We start from the raw sequence: 16,826 nt of genomic DNA on the forward strand, positions 1-16,826 counted from the left end.
TGCCTACCAGGTGCGCCATTAGTATGCCTCCCAAATGCGCCATTAGTATGCCTCCCAGGTGCGCCATTAGTATGCCTCCCAGGTGTGTCATTAGTATGTCTCCCAGGTGCGCCATTAGTATGCCTCCCATGTGTGTCATTAGTATAGCTCACGGTGATGACCAGAAATCGCAGAGTTAACATATTTATTGTGTGCCAATTCCTTCTACTTTTCTTTTCCTCTCCAACAATTAAAATAATAAGAGTTACAGAGTTACCGATCCATATAAACACCTCATGGTGCCAAACATCATAGGGCTTTATAGGTTTGTTACAGGCTACCACTGTTCAAAACTTCAGTATTGTGCAGAAGCACACATGCTACAAATAATCTGAAAGAGCTGGTACACAAAACTGCTAAAATTGTGGTGAAATCAAGAAACTTCAAGAACCAGCCTCTGCAACGCAGCGTAGAACCTCAAGATCTGGTCATCACCGTGGAACTATAAACGAATCAACGGATCCTGGCTTAGCACGCCATCTGCCAAAAAATGGGGCCTTTCTAAGAAGCTCAAGCATCTGCTGGTACTCACAAGCCATATCCTGCAACAGAGATGAGACATCTTAAACCTTCACTTATTGTATTCACAATCATTGCTCACAAAGAATCAGAAATCATTTAATGTAATCTAGCTCTGTGGCTTCAAGTCATTATCCATCTGAGTAATTAAAAACCATACAGTATAGGATGAAATACCTTATTTACACGATAATCAATCTTCTCGTGATGGAATTTTGTGACTAATGGATGTTCAAGTGATATGAAGGCCTCTGCCAATCTTATCCTGCCATCAAAACACATATATTTTGCCAGGCTTACATCAGGACTTCAGAATGCTAGGAATGGGAAAGGGAACTCTCTTACTTGCAGAGCAATGACTCGGTGGAGGGTTAGGATGCTGCCTTTGAAGATGTGCCTTGTTTCCTCCCAGTTGTTCCTAAAATAACTTCGATCATGCAAACCAGATTTATTCTAGCATATTGAGTACCTAATAAAACATTAATGGCAAAGCTAAGCTTCTATTTAAAAGTTCAACCAAAGAATGGTCCATCAAAATACAGTCAGAGAAAAATGCAAAGGAGTTCAAAATGGCAACAAACCATATTAACTGTGCTGTTCAAACAGGGCTTCTTTTCACTTTCAGGTTGATAAATAAACTTATAAACAAAGACCAAGGATTTTTTTCCTCCACAAAACGGAAATATCGTACTGGTGATGACATTGTTCAAATTGTTCCTACATGCCATTAACAATTTGAGCTCATGTCTGCTCCTTCCCTGAGTTGGAAATTTTTGGAGCCTAATATGAACTATACTGCTACACCTGCTACAGACTAGAGCAGATTTATTCAGCTATTGTCCGCAAGAAAAAAGAGGATTTACTTTGTTATGCTTCTTGTGTTGAATCAAACGACATGCCAACAGTACATGCAAACATATCTTATCAGGTATAATAAGTCTAGCATTTGGACCCTGTAAGGTATAATAAGTCTAGCATTTGGACCCTTAGACATCCTGTTCCTGAATCACTTGACGGCAGAATTCAGTTAATTATAGTCTCATATCAGCAACATTCAGTATCATACTTAGCTTCTCCTGTGTCATTAGCTGCTCTGGCGTCATTTCCTCCGTATGGTATGCATCGTGCTCCAGACCTACGTCCGACATGCCGTGTGGTTAACATATGATATTTTCAAAGGTGATTTGCATCAGCGATAAGGATTCAGATGCAGAATGGATATCAAACAAGAAGGAAAGGTGGATCAAAGTACCTGATACAAAGCAGCGCATGTTCGTCCTCTCGTCTCTCAAGAGTTGTGATTCTTTTGCGTTGCCCCATCGCAAATAAGCCGGATGACAATCAGTTCGATTCTGACTAATAGACTTGAGGATCTTACTTGAAGTTCATTCGGCACATATCCTGCATCGACGGCAGCTCTGGTCGCACCCACTACACAAGGAACAAAAAATGTAAAACAAGAATGGATTTCACACGAGGCCTGGCCTTCACAGGTTCGTTGTCAACTAGGTTCAATGGACAATCAGGTAAAAGCACAAACCTGCTGCGCCAAGTTTCTCTGCCAGCTGCGCCAACAATTTGAAATTCTCGGTGCTCTTCAAACCTCTACCTCCAGTGACTACCACACGTGCATTTGCCAGGTCTGGCCGTTCTGTGTCTTGGGATGTAAGATTCACCCATGAAGGTTTCCTTGAGCTCGCTGCAGATCGAAGGAAAGAGTTTTACAAAGATGTCGCATGATTTATAAACTGTTATTATTAACATGTTTTTGTAAGAGTAAATACAACCTGCATATGCACCCACAAACCAGTGACATCAACACCCACACACCCAAGCATGAGCGCCTGCTCAAGACTGAACCATGGACCATAAACCATAACAAGTCCATGGAAATGGAAACCTAGTACTAACACTCAATCAGACCTTGAACTTCTATTGCAGAAGTCAAAATATTGTCTTAACAGATCCATGGTCTAAGAAAGGTAATGCAACATTAACAACAAAAACTCTGCAAGGCACAGAAGAGTGTTGATAATAGAAGAATATGGTGAGGGAACCACACAAACCTTCCCTGAGGAAAGAGAGATCAACCTGGGTTATGGGCGCAACTTTAGTTTCTGACATATACTTAGTAGCTGGAGAAAATGATGTTGATCTAATAATCATCATACAAGGAGACTCCACGGTATATCGTACATTGCAGAGAGCATTTCCAGCATAAATTGGCCTGAAGAAAAGAGTGTCTTATCTTAATCATCAAAAGTTTAATTGATGATGGGTTATAGCATCGAGTTGTCTATGTTAAACACCAAAGAGATGGTGATTACCCTATGAATACCCCGAATTCTCCATGAATCACCGATAACAATGCAAAAACATTGGACTGTCGTACCTCACAAAGACCCGTGGTTCAGATATGGCAGCGACGTCCGTGACAGCGTAGACATCTAGAAGAGTCGTTGCACGTGGAAGCAAATTCTTCCCAAACGACGTCGACGAGGCTATCACGTGAGAGTATCCACCTTTTTGCTGCACGGAGCGGAGCAGCGCGGCCCAAGGCTTAGCTAAAGGATGCGCAAACACATCTGAATCCGCAACAAGAACCTGCCACACAAGAGAGACAACTGATGAAGAAATGAACATGTGCTTCCATTCTCGCCAAGTTCTCTTTCACCCTTGTTGAACTGAAATGTAGAGCATGGCAAAAAAGAAAAAGATGCAACTAATAGTATTATGTAGGGTAACGGGAGGTAGCCAGCAGCAAGTAACAATACCTCATTGACCAATGGGTGGCTAGACGCAGCATGCTGGGCAGCCTTGTGCAGCATCGGTCCGGATCCACCGAGAAGAAGAGACACCTTGTTCTCTTTGGCGATGGCCTCAGCAACCGCCAACGCGCCCAGGGAAGATGGCTTGACGAGCCCGCCTTCGTGCTCTGCTATGATTAGTGTCCTCACCTAGCAAGCAGGACAGCAACAGGGTCAAGGAGACCCAGGGGCAAACTAGCCTTTTTGGTAATGATGATGAGGCAAGACTGATGTTCAGTAATAATTCAGGAGAAGTAATAATGGCATAACCGCACAAGGAGCAGGAAAATTCATGTTCTTTTGTTTAATGAGCGTTCACATGCTACTCTGGAGTGGAGTAGACAGATACTAGCAGAGGAAGTAGCAGGCAGGCATGGAACTGAATCTGTCCAAGAGAAGAGAGAGCACACCAAGACACACACAGAGAGAGAGAGAGAGAGAGAGAGAGGCTGAGAGTAGCATAAGGCAAAGTTGAAGTTCTAAGCTCAACATTGATATTAGGGTAAATTAATATGACTTGGGCTCTGAAAGAGTAAACATAGTATGTCATCTGTAAGAATTTACTCCAACCGACTAATGATTCGCTTTGTTTTGAATTTCATTAGGTTTATGCAATGCTAGACCAGCCAGGGACTATCTCTCCTGGTGGCATTTCTTGAAGATGATGAAGAACCTGAGTAGGCACCCTGAGAACGTTGTGCCTTGAACATAGAAAGGTGGCCCATGAGCACACATACTCAGCTAGCCACACCAGAGGAGATACTCGGTCCCACTTTATGCAATACAAATAAGATCCTTTATATTCCGAGCTTCTGAAATAATCACTTATTGCAATTTGTTATATCCTGACCTTGTTGATTAAGAACAATAGAACTATAGAAGTGTTGGAAACTGCATATGCAGCGATGACATCTTCTTTCTCAAATGTTCAACATTACTCCCTCTGTCCCATAATATAAGATGCTATTACAACCAATATGCGAGTATATCTGTTGTAATAACATCTTATATTATGATACGGAGGGAGTACCTTCTAGAACAATGTGACTATTTTGTCTACTTTAAGGAAGATGGAGCACTGCTGGATAATTCAGAGGAACATCTGCATCTAGATACTGAGGTTATGCTCGTAATTCTGAACCTGAAGGAAAGAAATTGTGACGAACTATGTTCCATTGCTAACATAATATGATTATTGCATACACCAAATCACTACGATGTAAAATATACCCTCTCTGTCCCAAAAAATTTGTCTTAGATTTGTCTAGATACGGATGTATCTAGAAGCGTTTTAGTGTTAAATACATCCATATCAACAAATCTAAGACAAGCTTCTTGGGACAGAGATAATACTTGACATTGATTAGATGTGAATCTCAATAGCCAAATAGATGAATTCAGGCTATAAATAGCCAGGGGGAAATACTTGTATGTTTCTCCTGAAACAAGTCTAGAATGTCAGAACACATGGAAGCCTGTAAAGAAAATTTCTTGATTGGTTCACCCAAGGATATATGGTAAGTCACAATTTAGAAAGATCACCAACTGTGAACTGTCTGCATTCACAATTCCACATAGTACATAGTGCATACAACATTTTAATGTTGTTTATCATTCTTAGTTGGGATTGCTTCCGCGAAAAAGAAAGAAATTAGTATAAGAAGTTTCGCAACAGACAGTATACAATAGTATTACTACTTGGTAAACTTTTGGTGGACAAATCATCCCTCAAAAGAAAAACAAAGAAACTCAGATAATTCTGTCTGTGAATTTCACCGAATGACCCTGGGATAAATCGACTAGTGGCCAAGGGAGGGAGGGAGGAGAAGACCTTGTTGTTGTAGGCGCGGGTCGTCGGGGATGATGCGGAAGTTGAAGGCGCGGCGGAGGCAGTCCTGTCCGACGGCAGGATCCGCGAGGCGGCGGCGCACGGCTCCGAGGAGGCGTCGTGCGGCTGCAGGGAGGCGGGGGCATCGAGGCGGTCGAGCAGGGCCTCGGCGGCGCCGTACGCAGATGCTGCGCAGGACGCCAGGAAGGCCGCCACCTCCATGTCCATGTCCTCACCAGGGCTCGCCGGCGCTGCCATTGCCATCTCAGGGAAGGTTCGATTTGGGTGGGGACAGGGGGTTGACTAATCGTGCTGGTCGAGGACGACGGTGGGTGGTCAGCGGCGGTTGGTTTGGATAGAGGTGTAGGCAGTGGCTGATCTGCACGTCGCCTGACCGGATCAAGATCGAGAAGGGGAGAGGGTGCGGGCACCGACGCCAGCGCCGATGGGAGACAGGACGGGGTGGGGTGGAGGAGGTCGTCGTCCTCGTCGGTGGCGGCGGGGCTGAGGTAGGGTTAATCGGGAGCGGCGGCGGTGTTGGAGTAGAGATCGAGCACGTGATGTGAATATTTCGAGATATTTTGTTAGTTGGAACGCGGGAGTGGTGGACATTGAGCGCGCAAGCTCAAAGGAGTGGTGGTAGGTGGCTGTCCAAAATATCAGGTTTCTAATGGCGCACCACCTACAAATGCGCCATTAGTAACCCTGGTTACTAATGGCGCACCGGCTGGTGGTGCGCCATTAGTAGTTTTGCAAAAAAATAAAAAAAATATAGTAGTGGCGCACTGGGTGAGTGGTGCACCATTACTAGTTGAACTAGTAATGGCGCACTCTGCCCCGGTGCGCCATTAGTACTTTTGAAAAAAAAATAGTAGTGGCCCACAGTGTGTGTCGTGCGGCATTAGTGTCCATCACACTAATGGCGCACCTGCACATGGTGCGCCACTGCTATATAGTAGTGGCGCACCACTTGTCTGGTCTATAGCCACTGCTATATAGTAGTGCAATAAGTAGTGGTCATGGAATGCTATATAGTAGTGGCGCACCACTTGTCTGGTCTATAGCCACTGCTATATCCACTACTATATAGCCAATCTTGGGAATCCTATATTACTTGGAATGCTATATAGTAGTGGACCTTTTCCTAGGAGTGCAATAAGTAGTGGTCATGGAAAACTCATCAAATATAGCATTCGCAAGATTGTGGTTTTGCATATCATTAGCACAATGGATGTTAATATAATAAATAACAGTATCATCTCAATCATGCTTTTCATTCAAGGAAACATCGTGAATCACTTCATCACAACTTTTAGATTCACGAATATCAAGCAAAACTTCATGGAGATAATCAAGTACACTCAACTCACTAGCAATTGGTTGATCATAATTGGATCTCTTGAAAAGATTAGCAATTGGATGAGGATCCATATCAGTAGATTAGCAAGTGGATGAGAGGATCCATATCAAAATATTAGCAAGTGGATGAGGATCCATAGCAAGGTGTGAAAGGCTCACATCAATGAGGACAACCATAGGCGAGAGAAAGCCAAATGATAGATATGATGTGAGAAGTAGGGATTGCCATGTAACGGATGCATATATGAGCTAAGGTAAGCTCTCCAATGGAACTAGTGGGGGTGCATCCAACTTGTTTGCTCATGAAGACCTAGAGCTCATTTGAGGAGGCTCATCATTGGAATATGCAAACCAAGTTCTATTGTGTAAGGGTCCCCACATAGTTATGCATGAATGATAATCTCTATGTATTACCAATATAGCAATGGAGTACGAGTGTGTAACTTTCAAAATGAATAGTAGTGTTGCCCCCTTCTCTCTTTTTTTCTTCTTTTTCTCTTTTTTTATTTTTTGTGGCCTCTTTGTCTCTTTCTTTTTATCTCTCATTTGTCCTCTTTGGGATCTTTTGTTTGTCCACTTTGCGATATTTTACTCACTTAAGGGCAACACTCTATGTTTAAATGAATAAAAATAAAAAGCATCACACTTTATAAGAAGTACTCAACATAAAGACAAGTGAAAACTATCATGATGTACGCAAATGTATGCCTCTGCTAGTGTAGCAGGATATGCAATGATAATAGCACATCATGTAGCAGTAATAAGGGCAAGGCCCAACTAGCATGCGGCTCTACGATCAAGCAAAAGCATGTATGACATGAAGATCAAGTCTTGAGATGGTGGATGTTGCATGGAAACGTATATCGGAAAGGCTATGGAAATGCCTTAATAGGTAGGTATCGTGGCTATTTTGAGGAAAGATATAATGAGGCTTATGTATGAGAGAGTGTATCATGTCATGGGTTTGGATGCACTGGTGGAGTTTACAGCAACTCTCAATGTGAGAAAAGGGAAATGCACGGTACCGAAGAGGCTGGCAAAATATGGATGGTGGAAGTGCCAACAATCGAATACTCACATTAGACTGAAGAACTCATACTCTTATTATCGGTAATTATCTATGTGTTTAGGAAATTCACAAAGAGACAAGTACCCCGAGGAGGAGTGTTTGGCGGTTTGGTTATCCTTGCGCATCCTCGACTCATGGTAACGCGAGGGTACTCTATATATTGCAACCCCCCTAGAGGTTAGCGTTCAATTAAGTAGCTAGAGTTCTCAACTAATTTTTAGTTTTTGAAAAATACACGGATTTCCCAAAATACGACACCTATCACTAATAGGCTCAAGCTCTTGGCACCAATAGTTCAAACATTAGTCAAATCAATATCTCTCAATGTGAGAAAAGGGCAATGCACGGTACCGAAGAGGCTAGCAAAATATGGATGGTGGAAGTGCCAACAATCGAATACTCACATTAGTCCGAAGAACTCATACACTTATTATCTGTAACTCTCTATCTAGTTAGGAAATTCACAAAGAGACAAGTACCCCGAGGAGGAGTGTTTGGGGGTTTGGTTATCCTAGTGCATCCTTGACTCAAGGTAACCTGAGGGTACTCTATATATTCCAACCCCCAGAGGTTAGGGATCAATTTAGTAGCTAGAGTTCTCAACTAATTTTTAGTTTTTGAAAACACACGAATTTCCCAAAATACGTCACCTATCACTAATAGGCTCATGTTCTTGGCACCAATAGTCCAAACATTACTCAAATCAATACCTCAAAACTATTGCAAGTTACTACTATACTTTAAATAGCAACCTCAATTACCTACTCATGCAAGACAAACAACTCAGTGCAACGAGCCAACTCTCTAAACAAGATAAGCATGATAACTCAAGAGAGTTCCAAAAGCAACCTAAATAAAATCTCTTAAAAAGATAAGCATGAAAACTAAGAGCTAAACATGTCAGTAGCTATGGAAAGATGAAGAACACACAGGAAAGATAAGCATGAAAACCTATGTTGTATTCTAGAGTGGAATAGAGCGTGTTTCTCTCCCAAAAAACGTAGGCTAGGTGCTGACTTGTTATGAAAAGCAAGCAAAACTAAAACAAACTAAAAATTAAAGAGCGGGACGCTGCAAGCATAGCACATAACATATGAAGTGATAAAAATATAGCATGGAGATGGACGAACTGATAATTGTTGATAGAGAAGGGGATGCACGGGGGCATCCCCAAGCTTAGACGCTTGAGTCTCCTTGAATATTTCTTGGGGTGCATGGGGGCATCCCCAATCTTGAGCGGTTGACACTCCTGTATCTTCTTTCATCATCTCCTAATTGCATACTTGAAAACTCCCTTCATACGAAACTCATCATAAGCTGATTAGAGTGGTTATTTCCCTTAATAATAGAATTCATTACCTGATGGAAATAAAGATTTTCATGAAAAGATACTGCTTCTCATGATTGCCAAAAGGTTTTTGCAAATAAAAAGTAAGCTTAGGTTTTGCAAGACAATGAAAACACAAAACATTGCAGAATCTGTGAAAAATAGAACAGCACGTAGTAAATAATTTATTTGGGGCAGTTCTGAAACTCAAATAAAAAACTCAGAACATATGCCAGAAAGGCAATTATATAGAGCATGCTATAAAAACAATTCAGATCAAAAAGATGATTTGTGGATTTTTGGCGAATTGTTCCGTCAGGCAGACAGAAACTGTTTCTGGACAACATGTCACAATTTTTGAACTTTCTTGCAATCGGAGGCTAAAACTTGGCACAAAGCTTGAAAATAAAGATACAATGATGGCGCTACAGTAGTAACAAGCATCAAGACCACTAAAACTGAAAGTAAAAACTCAAAGTAAAGATAACAAGGGTTGTCTCCCTAGAGCTCTTTCTTTATAGCCATAAAGATAGGCTTAAGGTTTTAATGATGCTCTCGTAGGAATAAGAGTTGTAGAAAAAAAGAGAGAATCAAGAAGCAAGTACCAAGCACATTTAAGTCTATAATGCTTCCTATGCATAGGAATATTGCAAGAGAATAATTCATTGAAGCACAAAGCAATAAGCATAGGAAGGCAAAACAAGTGCAGCTTCAAAACCTTCAACATAAAGAAAGGGAACTTGATATTATTGAAATAACTATAAGCATATGTTCCCTTCCCATATTAATTTCAGTGGATCATGAATAAAATCAAAAATATAAGTATCACATAAAGCATTGTTACCATGATCCACATGGACTTCATGAAGAGGATAAAACTTGGAGTAAAAGAGACACTGAATCTCTTCCCAATCTCATAGGTGAGAATCATCTAGTAGTCTATACCATTCCCATGCTTTTCCTTTCAGTGACAAGGCAAATAATTTCCTCATGACTCTATCTCTTGTCACACCTTAAATCCTAAGCAACTCACAAAGTTCTATAAGTTTCAATAAATGAATACTAGGATTGACTGTTCCATCTCCTGCATAACAGTCATTCCTAATTATTTCAATTATCCCAAGTGATATTTTGAATGGGATAAATTCGGTAGGTGGAGGAGACTTCTCTACCACGGGTGTGGTAAAGCGGCCTTCCCCAAGCAGCGAACTAAGAGTGTAGTTTTCCAAAAGTGTAACTAGTGAAGTCACACAACTTAGTGTTCTCAGTAGAACCCATAGCTGCAGCAACAAGCAAGAACAAAGCAACTAATTTTTTTGTGGTTTTTGGTATAGGACTCTAAAGCAAAAACTAGAAAGCAAACTAACAAGACTAAAAAGCAAAGGTAAAAGATAGTGTGCAACTCCCCTATCTTGAAGACTGGATCCCAGGCAACAGCGCCAGAAATTTGCTTGATGAGGAGTTGATGGATATACTTCTCGCCCCTCATTGGTTACCACAAGTGGAAGGTGGAGATGTAGTCAGCAGCAGATTTCCCTTACATGGAGACTGTAAGGTTTATCGAACCAGGAGGACTCCTAGGCTCAACAAAGTAGGTGTCTTCCACCCTAGCGCTAGCAGAAGACGTGGACCTGCACACACAACAAATAACTTTGCTCCCAATGAGTACAAAGAGGTTGTCAATCTCTCCGGCCTTGTAGTTTGCAAAGGATGAAAACACAAGCGGGAAGGTAATAGTGATTGCAACGGAAAAGTAAATGAAAGCGGTAAATGATGGCGGTGTAAACAATGATGGTGATATGGACCGGAGTCACATGATGTTCACTAGTGATGTCTCTCTCCCAAAAGACGATAAACAACTATTCTTGGGTAAACAAATCACAGTTGGGGAATTGACAAAATTATGATCGCAGCGCAATGCTAATTATGTTACTTAATAGTTAGAGGTTCAATAGTAATGGGCATTACGCCAAGACAAGTAGACCGTTTATTCATCAACATTTACTTACTAATCATCCACCTTGAGATATCTATCCAGAACATCTCTCCGGTATTAAGTTGCGAGCCCCACCCAAAGTGTAAACTCAAAGCAACGGACAACTGCATTAATGAACTATGCGTAACGTAAACAATCTTTGCAACCGTGGTCACAAGCACCGTTGTTTTCTCCCTAGTGGCAACAAGCACATCCCCTAGTCTAATGTTTTTGTCACTCAAGCTAGACATCGAGGGGCATGAACCCGCAATCATGCATAACACTCCCTCTTGGAGTTACAATCTACTACTCGGCCAAAGCAATAAATAGCAACGGATAACAATCATGAATCACTAAGGAACATAATATAAAAGGATAATCAAATATATAACTCATAACAATATGAACATAATCTCATAATCCATCGAATCCCAAAAAATCGAGCATAGAAATAGCAAGAGAATTACATAGATGCCTTGATCATGTAAGGCAGCTCACAAGGACTAACCATTGAAGCACAAGATTGGAGAGAAGACATCACATAGCTACTGCTCATGGACTCATGCTCCAAGAAGGACTCTCACGGCATGTTCGGGAAGCGTCCATGGCAGTGGAGAAGCTCCGAGATGTCAATCCTACCTCTGACAGGTTGCTGGGAAGAGGTCTCCTGACACTCCTGATCTCGGAAGCGCTGCGGCGGTGGAACGATGGAGAAATTCGCGATTCCAAATAGTCTGCAAGGGTTTCGTCTCGGGACTCTCAATATAGGCCAAAGGAGGGCATCGGAGGAGGTGGGACCCACCCAGGTGACCTCCTGGCGTGGCCTAGGGCCTGGCCCGCCAGCAGGCCGCCTGGGAGGCCCTTGCCTGGGAGGCCGTCTGACAGGTCGCTACATCGTCACTGCTTTTAATTTACGACGATCTCACGACGAAAAACCAAGTGTCGAAAACAGAGCGTCACAAATGAACAGCAGCGACGTTTTCATCAAAATCGTCATAACTTTTACGACGATTCCTGGATTGTCGTAACCATTACGCTGATCCTAAATCGTCGTTGGCAATCACACCCGGTACTACGTGGCAAAATTACGACGAAATTAAAATGTCATGGCTCAAATCAGCCCAACCCATTTCAATTGATCAAATGGGCTGGTTTATTTTTTTGGGCTTTTTCTTATTGGGCTTCTTTTTGGGCCTTAGCCTATTTATAGCCACGTTAGTAAAAAATTTCAAATTTACGTTTGTGGCCTTTTTACTTTCCATTGATTTTCTTTTTTGGTCATTTTATTTTTGTACTTGTCCCACATGTCATGTTGATCTCAAAATTAGTCCCACACGTCAGAAATTTCATATTTTGTCAAATAAATGGCATAACTTGGTCCCCTTGTCAAGTTGCCATTTCATAGGTATTCAAATCACATTCAGAATAAATATTTCAAACAGGCTGGGGAGCAAATGAAATTCGTCCAAACCAACATTAAATTTGTCTATTACAATCTTTACACTACACCACAACCCAGATATACCTACTACTGCCTAATATTACAATACATATACTACTCTTTGTTGATACGCTTCATAGCTTCACACTTGGCTTTGTACTTCACCTATGCAAAAAAATAAGAATAAGATGTGAACTAACACTACAGGTATTTAAATAACAGCATTTACAAAAAAGTGTGAACTAACACTACAGGTTGTCATATACAAAAATAGTAGGTTGTTCAAGTGCAGATGAGTTCGACTTCAAAAGCTAAAATTGCATCGACTACTGTCTACGACAGTTAAAATATACAAGAAATTTGTTCATATACAAGAAAAGTAGGTTGTCTGCTTCCAGTGGCACCAAGTATAAACTGAAAAAACATGTTCGGACGACCAGCTAATAATTAGTGGAACATGAGAGCACTGGTTCATCTCAAATACAAAAAATAAGACAAGATTCTGAAGTACACCTAAAGAGTAGATTGATCCAAGGTCTGAAAATCATGATATGCATCAGGTAGCATCGTTTTAAGATGACCAACGCATGTTGCATAACAGCTACAGATTGTTCAACTATGCAATTTTGCATGAGAAAAATACTCTGCCAGGCCAGGAGATTGAGATCATAGAGCCTGATGAACAAATGGACCTTCAGCAAATTAGCATCACTCTTTTTGGGCTTTGACAACAAAATAAGAGGAAGAAAGGTCCCTATCTGAATATATGAAATTACTAGTTCGAACATACTGAGCACACACTTGACAGAGTATGCTATAAAGAAACTGTCAATGACTTTGTTTATATTTTTTCCGATATTTTTTCCGAGAGGACCAAGATTTGTTTATATTTGACGATAAAGCAACAATAGTATCACCACCAGCTTTATATCTTAACATAATACAAGATCCACTGGGGCTGGGGTAGCAAAAATTACCTTTGAAATGAGTTCACAAGGCCTAAGCTTTGTACTCGCACGTACAGATCTGCAAAGCGTCACCAAGCTTAACCTTGATTAGCAGTATAGATCTGCAAAACGTCACCAAGCATAACCCCGATTTTTTTAATTTTTTTTGCTGAAACAAATGGTGGAAACTTAACTACTAGAGTATAATTTTGTAGGACTTCCCAAGATAGCAGAAAGAATTTGACAAACTAATGTAACACTGAATGTCGAACTAATATTCAGAATACCTAGGACAAGAAAGGGCGAACAGACTTACGACAACAGCATATTCCGCTGGTGTCTTGGCAAGGGTTGAGTTGTATATGGTAGTTGATGGGGTCATAGTCCTAGGGTAGGGTCATAGGCCTGCCCTAGGTGTCCTACCCAAGGACTACCCCACACAAAGGACATGACCTTAAGTCTGCCCCGACTGAATTAAGGTATCCCCATCATCCAGTCGGTAACAGGCCCTGAATCATCCAGTCGGTAACTAGCATTCGGAGGACACCAGGCTCACCGACTGGATACACTCGGTACATCGTAACCTCACCGGAGGGAAATGGCCGAACATTTCCGGGTGTATTTATTAGCATTTAAAGCATACGTTACCTGTAACGTACGCATTCAATCGCCACTACTCCACCCCTGAGTCAGAACCGTTGTGGGGGGCAGCGCACTCTATATAAGCCGCCCTCCCCCACTGGTAAAGGGGTTAGCAAATCTTTGTACTCCATATCACACTCGGTAACAAGCTCCGAGAGCACTGACACGTAGGGCTGTTACCTCCACCACGGAGGGGCCTGAACTCATACAACCTCGCCGTAGCTAGGACTCTGCCCATCTCATTCGTACCCTACACATCTACTGTCAGGCTTATACCCACGACAGTTGGCGCCCACTGTGGGGCAGGCGTCTAAGCGACTTCCGGCGAGTTTGCGACTACTTCCTTTCGTCATGTCGTCCGGTGGAGATTCGAGCATGGGTCACCAGATCCTCTTCGGCGCTCTCTCCTTCGTCGTCGATGATTCGGCGTGGCTCCGGGAGGCACCTCTCGACGTCGAGGCGCTTCCCCGTCGCGGGGCCACGCACTTCCGTGCCGGCGCTCGCGACGTCCTTCTTCTCCAACAATCGGCTCCATTGCCGGCTTGCACCTTCGTCACGCGCCGCAGCAAGCGATCTCGCAGTCCCCGTCTACAACGTTGGGTGCAGCATGCCCGAGCGCGTCAGTTCGCGTCCTCTCGAGTGGCGGTTCTGGAGTCTGTTGTGGTTGCCCCGTGTCCCCAGTGCTCGGGCTCGATTCCGACTGAGCTCCCTTCCGAGTACGTGGGCCGCGGGCCTGCAGCAGAAGTTCACATGGCCAACACCCATGAAGATCCCCATCAGGCCGGCTGGAACGAGCGCGAAGTCGGTGAAGCATCCGGTGCACGCCGTCCGCCTCGCCGTTCTGCCAGTCGGCACACCCGGCAGAGCAACGTAGAGTTGTTCCGCACACCTCTCCTCAACTTGGCTGCAGCAGCCAAGATCGCCGATTCCCTCCAGCCGACTGACTCAGAGGCAGGAAGAGGAATCGAGCAGATCCGTGCTCTGTTGCACACGGCGCAGCAGCAGAATTCGGCAATCTCCCAGTCGCACAATCGGATCCACAATAGTTCCGTCCATGCAAACACGCATCGGTCGGTTCATAGCCCTGGCTCCTATCAGTGTCACAGGGGAGGCAGTCGTTCCATGGTCCGTGAAGATCGCCGCCGTTCGCGCACCCCTCCACGGGGTGGGCCCTATGGGTCCCGACATCATGATGATCGGCGTTCAGTCGGCGACACTTACGACCCGAGACCCGACGCAAGAGGGTGAATCGCCCAGCGAAGAGTCGACAGGGGTCGAGCCCACCGCGATGGCCACGATCTGGATCGTCCGAGTGGCAGCAGGACCATCGTGTACGGCCCCGAGTGTTTTAGTCGAGCCATCCGCTCGGCTGACATCCCGCCCAACTTCCGATTGGCAGCGGGAATCGGTAAATTTACGGGGGAATCCAAGCCTGAAACATGGCTGGACGACTACCAAGTGGCAGTCCAGATCGGAGGAGGAGACGATCATGTCGCTATGAAGCACCTCCCTCTGATGCTCGACGGCTCGGCGCGAGCTTGGCTGAACTAGTTAGCCCCCTCAAGCATTTACAGTTGGGCAGATCTGGCCCGAGTGTTCATCAGGACCTTCGAAGGGACATGCAAACGCCCTGCAGGTCTTGTGGAGCTTCAGCACTGTGTCCAGAAGCCGAATGAGCCCTTGCGTGACTTCATCCAGCGATGGACAACTCTCTACCACACGGTGGAGAACGTCACCAAGCATCAAGCAGTCTGCGCATTCAAGGCAGGCGTACGGTACAGAGAGCTGTACCTAAAGTTCGGCCGGACGGGCGACATCTCCATGAGCAAGATGATGGAGATAGCTGCTCGTTATGCAAATGGCGAGGAAGAAGATCGCATCAGGAGTGGTAAACACAAGACAGTTGGCGATACCGACGGAGGTAACACTCGGAAGCAGAAACAGAAAGTTCCACCCACACCGCGGGCAGAAGCTGCAGCTGTGACCAGCGCCAAGTTCAAGGGCAAAGGGAAAGCGCAGTCTGCCCCCAAGAAGAAGCCGTTCAACAATCCCATCCTGGATCAGCCTTGTCCAATTCACACGAAGATGGACGAAGAAGGCAATCTCATATACGCGAAGCATACCACTCGGCAGTGTCGTCTCCTGATCCAGGGGTTCAGCGAAGGACAACCGAGTGAGAAGAATCTTGAACAAGATGAGGAGGATAAGGAGGATCCGTTCCCCCAAGTCCATGCAACCCTCATGATTTTTGCTGACGTCGAAAGCAAGAATCGACTGAAGCTAGTGAACAGAGAGGTCAACATGGCCATTCTGAATGCTCCCAAGTTCCTTAGATGGTCTCAGACTGCGATCACCTTTGATCAGTCGGACCATCCAACGCATGTCCCCACTCCAGGAAGACAGGCTCTGGTCGTCGACCCGGTGGTGGAAGGAGTCCGACTGCGCAAAGTCCTCATGGATGGCGGTAGCGGACTGAACATCATGTACGCCGACACCCTCAAGGGAATGGGCATTCCGATGTCCAGACTCAGCGAGAGCAATATGCAGTTCCACGGAGTCGTCCCCGGGCGGAAGGCCAAGTCACTCGGCCAGATCGCGTTGGACGTCACTTTCGGCTCCGACAAAAACTTTCGCAAGGAGAAGCTCACATTCGAGGTGGTGGATTTCCAGAGCGCTTACCATGCAATTCTGGGCCGCCCGGCGTACGTGAGTTTCATGGCACGCCCGTGCAATGTGTACTTGAAGTTGAAGATGCCAGGTCCAAAAGGCGTTATCACCATCACCGGCAACCGTCAGCGAGCCGAGGAGTGTCTGCAAGAGGGATCAAGGATCACCGACCAGCAGATGGCTGTACTCGAGCTCGAAGAGTACAA

General features: G+C 44.2%; 1 protein-coding gene and 1 long non-coding RNA gene across 2 annotated transcripts; both read right to left on the reverse strand.

The window, feature by feature from the left end:
- Positions 1 to 479: 479 nt before the first annotated feature.
- LOC123403332 lies at positions 480 to 1,636 on the reverse strand. Its single transcript, XR_006611454.1, has 3 exons — positions 1,625 to 1,636; positions 904 to 1,027; positions 480 to 581 (listed from the first exon to the last, which is right to left on the reverse strand). It is a non-coding gene; the product is annotated as an uncharacterized LOC123403332 (long non-coding RNA).
- Positions 1,637 to 1,812: 176 nt separating this feature from the next.
- LOC123403829 (electron transfer flavoprotein subunit alpha, mitochondrial-like) lies at positions 1,813 to 4,662 on the reverse strand. Its single transcript, XM_045097745.1, has 7 exons — positions 4,426 to 4,662; positions 3,784 to 3,814; positions 3,333 to 3,515; positions 2,951 to 3,162; positions 2,625 to 2,785; positions 2,099 to 2,257; positions 1,813 to 1,989 (listed from the first exon to the last, which is right to left on the reverse strand). The coding sequence occupies exons 1-7, from the start codon at positions 4,548 to 4,550 to the stop codon at positions 1,847 to 1,849; spliced, it is 1,014 nt and encodes a 337-aa protein (XP_044953680.1). The 5' UTR covers positions 4,551 to 4,662; the 3' UTR covers positions 1,813 to 1,846.
- Between the last annotated feature and the right edge of the window lie 12,164 nt (positions 4,663 to 16,826).

Source organism: Hordeum vulgare, chromosome 6H (genome assembly GCF_904849725.1).
Source record: "Hordeum vulgare subsp. vulgare chromosome 6H, MorexV3_pseudomolecules_assembly, whole genome shotgun sequence".
In the NCBI taxonomy this organism is placed as follows: domain Eukaryota; kingdom Viridiplantae; phylum Streptophyta; class Magnoliopsida; order Poales; family Poaceae; genus Hordeum; species Hordeum vulgare.

Excerpts from the sequence above, each read along its gene's own strand:
- LOC123403829 (XM_045097745.1), bottom strand. The coding sequence starts at position 4,550 with ATGTTAGCAATGGAACATAGTTCGTCACAATTTCTTTCCTTCAGGTTC. Across the intron at positions 3,516-3,783 it reads CTCTCTCTCTCTCTCTGTGT|GTGAGGACACTAATCATAGC; the intron begins GTGTCTTGGTGT and ends CCTGCTTGCTAG. Across the intron at positions 2,786-2,950 it reads GAACCACGGGTCTTTGTGAG|GCCAATTTATGCTGGAAATG; the intron begins GTACGACAGTCC and ends TCTTTTCTTCAG.